Here is a 7,277-nt window from a genome sequence, read left to right as displayed (position 1 = left end):
GAGAGTGTGTGTGTGTGTGTGTGTGTGAATGTGTGAGTGTGTATGCTAAGACATCTGTGAAGGAGAAGAATAAGAAAAGGAGGAGGAAAATTGCAAAGGAGAATAAGAAGAAGACTGTGAAGGAGACGCGCTTCTTTAATTGTTGAGCTAAGCCTTTTATTCTCTTATTTCTTCAATTTTCTTTATTCATTGTGCTTAAGAGAGAGAAAGAGGGAGAGAGGAAAAAGGATATGGACATGGAGAGTGAAAGAGGGCTATGAGAGAGAGAGAGAGAGAGAGAGAGAGAGAGAGAGAGAGAGAGAGAGGGTTTTATAATTAGGTAATTAAAGAGGGGGAGGAAGAGGAAAAGAGAGAGAGATGGGATGGAAGAGGATGCAAGAAAATTATTAATTTTTTGTCACTTAAAAAAAGAAAGAGGAAAGCATGTAGGAGAGTTGTGATATTCATTACTGAGTTAGGAATCTCTGGTTGAGTGGGAAAGGTAGTTGGGTGAGTTTGAGGGTCGAGAAGGGTTCCTTCACTTATGAGTTGGGTTGTTTCTTAGTCAACATCTTGAGGACAATAGTTTTGTCGAGAGAAATTCTGAGATTTTGGGCAGATGGAGTGGAGTAGAACATTTTTTGGTCGCTGAGTGATGAGAGGTGAGATAAACAATTTAATCTAATCAAGGAATTGTTTTTGTATATGCACATGTAGATAGGCTAATCACTCTATATTATCTAGTGCATCCATCTTTTTGTGTGAAGCATTGTGTGTTTGATTGCATAGCATGGATCCGACATTTCATGTTTTCTCAAATCATATGTATGATTGAGCACAAAGTACATTTTCAAAAAGCATGTTCTCTAGGATAGAATGCATGAACAAAGGCAACTACACTTGAAGCAACAAAATACTTTCCGAAGACTTAAAAGGTTGTGTCCATCGTCATGGAGTTTATGGAAGAAGGTAGGTGGAGAATTATAAAAGAATCAGAATACATAAGAGATGGCTTTGAGTTAGTTGTACTAGAGAGCTTAGGTTCCATTGAAATTTTCATAAATGGGCCAGTGGTTTGTGAAGTATCTGAAGGCAAGATTCATGAGCTAGGGACAAAGTTGGTAATGCAGAAGTCTCCGAATGCTAAATTGTAAAGAGGATATCAAAGAGCTATATGAATATGTGGAAGAAGTGATTGAAGAGCCCAAGTAGTTTAAATAAATGATTAGTCTTCTCTAAAGACAACATGAAACATAAAAGGTTGCAGAAGGCTTCGTTGATGACGTTTTTGTCGAGAATAGACATCATGTCATCCAAATCTATAGTGACAACATTTTCAAAACTTGAAAATCATGGCGATGAAGACTGTGGGTAGGCATGATGTGTTATCTAAAGCTGGTAGTGTTGATATCTATATTTCTAGAACTAGCAGTTGACGTAGTTGGCCACTTTGTGTTTTTCATGAGTTGGTGGATCATATGGGCATTGCTGGTGAGGACTCTTGATCCTATGTTAGTGAGGTTGAAGACTGTAAGTTTGTGATTGCTGATCGTCATGATAAATAGGAAATTGGTGGTTGTTTGATGAAGCATCAAACTGTAGAGAGGGAGAGATAGAATGATCATGTGGTTAGAGTTGAGAAAGAAATAGGCCCTCAAAGAGTCGATGATAAAGAAAATTAGGAGGAGGAGAAGATTGAGAATGTTAGACAACATCAGAAATGAAGAAGGGTGGAGTGATCACAAGAAAAGCTTATCAAAAGCTTGTTGGAAAGCTATATTAAGGCTAAAAGGCTTAGAGAGTTTCTCAATGATAAATGTTTTTTAGGCTTTATTAAAAGCAACAAAATGATTAAAAGCTTAAAGCTTCCAAAAGCACAATCGTGTATTGAAAACCTACAAAAGGAGGAGAGAGTGAAGTGCAAGGGGCCTCGTCCTTCCATTGATATTCAAATTGTTCTCTTGTGTGAGAAGAGTGAAGGGTCACATGCAAGTGAGAGGAGACTTGTCACGTTGATTGAAGAGTTTGAGGACACAAAGGTTTCAAAGTGTTGTAACAACTTTAGGCAAGGTATGAGGATTTTTTACATTTGTTTTTGGCTAAAAGTTTGTGTTTGATGCTCTACCCAGTGCGTATCTATGATGTTCTTAGAGCTACAAGAGGCATAATTGTTTGATTGTGTTTATGTGTTAGTTGTGTTGTGTTCGTGAAACATTGTAAATTTTTATTATGTGTTATTCATTGACAAAGTCAATTCCCTAACCGACCCTCCTTAATGTCTCATTTTTAGGTTGTGAGTGAGGCTTGCCTTTGATCACCACTTGCTAAACAATGATACCTCTCTAAACTCTTGTGTTAGAAGCTAAAAGGCACGGAAAATCATTAGGCTTGTCACATTGAGGGTGATGTGGTGCTTTAAGAACTAAGAGCAACTTCACATGAGCTTGAATATCCAATATTGCTCCTAGTGGGGGTGCCATTGAAATTGGGAGGTGATTGCTGAATGTATTACATATTCACATGTGCACAACTAAATTTGACAGCTTTCTAGAAAGTCATTATTGTTTACTATTGTGGAATGCATGAAATTGAGTAATATTGAAGTCTAGGTAGCGTAAATGAGTTTTTTTAGGTCTTGACGAATAGTAAAAAGCCTTTGTAAAGATTGGAGTATTTCATGCCTAGTCGAGTAGGCCAAAAATTTGCCTTGCTAGAATGGATGTTTGATCCATCATGCTTGAGAGTCATAGTTACTCCCGCCATTTACCCGCACTTGGTTGAATTTCTTCACTTTGACATTCAGAGCACTGGGCAGAAATCACATTGCGTCAACATCCGCAGGGACCATTGCAATGCTTTGTTTTAATTAAACAATCGGATTCCCCTTGTCCGTACCAGTTCTAAGACTGCTGTTCACCGCCTAGGGAGGGCCGCCCTGTGAGGGACGACGTCCTGCCCCCGTCACCCGATCGACACGTGAAGGTTTGGCCTCGCCGTTGGGGTAGCTCAGGCAGACCCTCGATAGTCTTCGAGGCCAAGAAGCAAACCCTTAGACCTAGCCCTCAGAGCCAATCCTTTTCTCGAAGTTACGTATCCGTTTTACCGACTTCCCTTACCTACATTGTTCTATCGACTAGCCATCCAGTCCATCCTTACATGGAAAGTTTTTCTGGGCTCCAAAGAGACGATCAAAATTTCTCAAAATTTAAAGCTCATGTGAAGCTTCTGCAAAGTGTTGCATGAAGAAGCCGGAAGGCCAATAAAGTGATCGGGGACAAAGAATGGAGGGTATCCATAATACGTCTTGGCTTCTTTATTTTTTGTTTGGGTGGGGCCCGGGGGGAGGGGGGGGGGGGGTGGGGAGCGGGGGCAAGAAAACCGGTGGAGATAGCCTTTTATATATGCGATGCCTAAGGAAGTCTTTCCTGAAATCGTACGTTGTATGATCTTATATGAGTGCTATTTAGACATTTTTTTCGGCATATGTCCATTCGCATTAAAACAAAAAAAGGGCAAAAAAAGCATATGTTAATTGCCCTGAGAAGAGCTCGTCATTAAACTCTTCGAACAGTTGGTCTTCTCTCCCGAGTCCCCTCCCCTCTAGGCTCTCACAGTTTTGGGTCAATATTTATACCCGACGATTACCACGCAGCACTCAAGTTAGCTGGTGTGAGGAAATTAGGGTTACCGTCAACTGCGCCTCCAGCCTCCGGACTCCGGAGCCAGCAGAGATCGCTTCTTGACATCGATCGAGGATCCCGATGCATGCTTTCTTCGGCAGCATAAGCCAACACTTGTCAGACCGTAGTTCCTCGTTTTTTGTGCGCACCAGCGCTTGATCTTCTTGTTCATCAACATCCCTGCGTCTGACTTCCACCGGATATGGAACGTCGGAGGATTGTATTGTAGCTATCGCTTCAATTCAGCACTCTCTTGCGTCGAGGCCGAAGTTGCGTACTTTTGCACGAATTCCTTTCAGGCGGAATCGAAGAAAGGGTGATTAAAGGGGCTTCTGTCAGGTTTCTCTTATGCAACTTTGAAGAACGGCGATTTCTCACAGGATCATCTGTTACAGCGAAGCTGTACAAAACGCAGTATTGAGGCTTTCCAGAATTGCTTCTATGCAGGGCATCGAGCCAACATCGTCATATTTTAAACATGATCTGATCGAGTTCACAAAATTTTACCAGTGTACAGCCACACGACGCTGGATCTATTAATCGGACCGCCCATAAGTGTGATCCAGACGATTGTCAAGCGTAGCTTCTGTTTATGCTGTACATGTTTCTGCTAGCTTCCTTTTCCCGTCACAAAAGCAGCAGTTCCAGCTATCTATCTCGATAAAAATGCTTTTATTATGGATCATGAAATTAAGTGGTATTGCTATCAGGAACAGATGGCTCACTGGTCTGGCTTGTGGCTTAATGCGCGTGGATTTGTGCATTGAGTCTAATGATTAGGTTGGTGTCCAAACCCGCATGGCTGGGGCAACAAGCTTGCAAATGAGTTGGTTACCTCTGAAGAAAAGGAAAGGTGGACCATTGGGGCTCAAGAATCTTGGAAACACTTGCTACCTCAATAGTGTCCTGCAATGCCTCACATACACACCTCCCTTGGCCAACTTTTGTCTCCTCAACAATCATTCATCCTCCTGTAAGTTGAGTGGGGGTAAAAGTCATTGCTGGGTTTTTGCATTTTTGATCTTTGCAAGTGCTTAATGAGCCGTTTCCATGTTTTGTTGCAGGTGTGACTACTAATGGCAGTGGAAGTGGTACATGCCCATTTTGTCTAGTTGAGAAAAGGATATCTAGGTCCTTGACAGTAGATCTAGCGGCAGACTCCCCTGTCAGAATCCATAATTGTCTCTCAATTTTTGCGAAGCATTTCCGGCATGGCCGCCAGGAAGATGCACATGAGTTCCTCCGCTATGTTATTGAGGCTTGCAATAGTGTGTGTGTGAAGATACACAAGTTGCTGTCTGTGACAAAAACGAGGACAAGGCAGGATCATCAAAAGGCAGCCAAGGAAGAGCCCCGCACTGTCGTCAAGGATATTTTCGGAGGTGTTTTGCAGAGTCAAGTTAGATGTCTTTCTTGCAAAGCAGAATCGAACAAGCTTGATGACATGATGGATCTGAGTCTTGATGTCCTCCAGATATGTTCTTTGAAGGAAGCTATGTGTCGGTTTTTCCAGCCGGAGGTCCTTGATGGCAACAATAAGTACAAGTGTGAAAAGTATGCATTTCCTTTTCTTGAAAAGTTGTGCACTTTAAATGTTTTGTGAAATCAAGTGTGGGCTCTAAACTATTGTCACTTTAGTCACATCGAAGAACATAAGCCATGATTAGTTGGAGAAATAGTAAGGACTGTAAGTAATGAGTTCTAGGATTTCTTAAATTTCACACCTCCAGTGATATTTTTAAAGCATTGGTGTACTTGCAATTAGGGTATGCAGACATAGCAGTCTCACTATGAATTTCCAAGTGCTAATGTTTTTCTCCTTTGTGTTGATCAGCTACTTGTGTTGTCTCTACTTCTGTAGTATCAAACTTTCGTGCATATATTTTCAGAAGTTAAGCTAGTGTTCTTCAACTGACCCTGGGATGGCATGCATATGACCATGGGCTGATACTATTACTGAAGTTGAGATTGTGGTTCACATGGCTATAAATTGGAATTGCACGATAGAGACTAATCCATAGCAAAAGGGGCTAAATGAATTCATGAAACACATAGCAATGCAGTGTGATAACATGGCCCGCCATTTTGGCAGATCAGTTGGTTTAATTCTCCTATTTGGTGCTGAACTATCATTGGTTTTGAGCTGTCTTGCTTCTAGCTTATTATGATGATCTTAATACTCTGCTTTCAGCGTACTCTGTGAACTGAGGAAATGTGGCCTGTCATTTTCACATATCAGTTGGTTCAATTCTGGTATTTGGTGGTGAATCATCATTGCCTTTGAGCTTTCTTGCTTGCAGCCTATTGTGATGATATAGTACACTGCTCTCAGCAGAGAGTGAACTGCGAGAATGTTGTACTTTCCTCCTTCCTTGGATGCATAAATGCACTTGGGCTGTCAAATCTGTTGTGCTTTGTATTCACACATGCTGCACCCAAGTATCTTGCAGTAATCTCGCTTGTGGTGCTACTATTATGAAACAGTAGCTAGAGCAACATCATTTTCATCAGGTCAGCAGATTAGATTTGTTTTAAGGCATTGTAGCTTTGTCTAACACAGTAGTGAGGCAACGTACTAAGGAAAAATTGTTGCCTTTGAGCATGTTGACCCGACAATTCTACTAAGAGTTTGATGTGCTGCATTCTTTCACTTGGGGAGCTTCCCTTGCATCTTCTTATTGGTGGGAGCACCCAGTATCTGTATTCAAGCCTCATGTAGAGAGTTCATTTATGTCATTGCTACCTGGTACAACCTTTATTGAATTATTGATGAGAGCTTAAACTTGCGTAGAAAGCTTGTTAATGGAATTTTGCTAACGATCACGTAGCAGTGGGCAGCTTGCTGGATTAATATTGATGCTGCTTAAAACCCTACTACAACTCGTCTATGATGATTAGAGCTCTTTGGTTCAGCCAGAGAATTCTAGGACACATTGTTTGATTCTGCTTTTCAGCTGTTGGTTTGTTGCCTTCCAGCCTTTTGCATAATATTTGCTTGAACCTTCAAGTTTTCAATGTGTTTTTTCAGCTTTGAATTACTTTCATAGGGCATTTTCACCTTGCACCAAGCTTCCCCCTTACACTTACTTGCTTAGTGGAGTCACCCAACTAGGAAATCCTCCTTCGCCCGATGGCACTTTGAAGTGGTTCCAGGGTAACTTGCTCCTATGGGCTACTGTCATGTGGTGCCTTCCATTCTTTTTTGCTATAAGCCATGTATACCTTTAGTGCCAAGCCTGGTTTCATTGGGTCTAACTCTACTACCTGGTCTAATTTAATGCAACAAGTCTTTTCATCTCAAGGTTTTGGAATATTATGTAAGGTTTGGAATCTCAGCATAATTAATGTTTCTTTGACCTTTGAGCTTGTATATCAATTGGATACTCACAATGTGAGTGCCATTGTTGAGTTGGTACATAATTTACTACTTGAGTTTCACTTTTTGTTGTAGCATCCCCATAAGATAATTGAAACCAACCTTCTTGGATAGGGTGGTAAATGACCTGATTTAACACTAATTATAGCAAGTATATGTCAAAAGATGATGTACCAGGGAGACAGTAGGGTTTGCGGGGACGAACACGGAGTGAACTCGGCAAACATGGAGAAGAGAAGAGA

General features: G+C 41.2%; 1 protein-coding gene across 36 annotated transcripts in view; it reads left to right on the top strand.

Annotated features, from left to right (window-relative positions):
* The first annotated feature begins 3,480 nt into the window (after positions 1–3,480).
* The window catches only part of UBP25 (ubiquitin-specific protease 25), an 85,881-nt gene continuing 82,084 nt past the window's right edge, over positions 3,481–7,277 (top strand). For 28 of the 36 annotated variants that reach the window (XM_087680255.1, XM_087680251.1, XM_087680254.1 and 25 more), the window contains exons 1-2: positions 3,486–4,632; positions 4,724–5,213. In XM_087680255.1, the coding sequence (XP_087536381.1) occupies positions 4,458–4,632; positions 4,724–5,213 (665 nt within the window). In that variant the 5' untranslated portion in view covers positions 3,486–4,457. Of the gene's footprint in view, positions 4,633–4,723; positions 5,214–7,277 lie in introns of all 36 variants that reach the window. The other 8 variants (XM_087680223.1, XM_087680222.1, XM_087680224.1 and 5 more) reach the window with 4 other exon arrangements.

The sequence above is a fragment of the Lygodium microphyllum genome, chromosome 6 (genome assembly GCF_053477565.2).
Source record: "Lygodium microphyllum isolate KBCC chromosome 6, Lygodium_microphyllum_v1.1.10, whole genome shotgun sequence".
In the NCBI taxonomy this organism is placed as follows: domain Eukaryota; kingdom Viridiplantae; phylum Streptophyta; class Polypodiopsida; order Schizaeales; family Lygodiaceae; genus Lygodium; species Lygodium microphyllum.
This window is presented reverse-complemented; position numbering and strand designations above follow the sequence as displayed.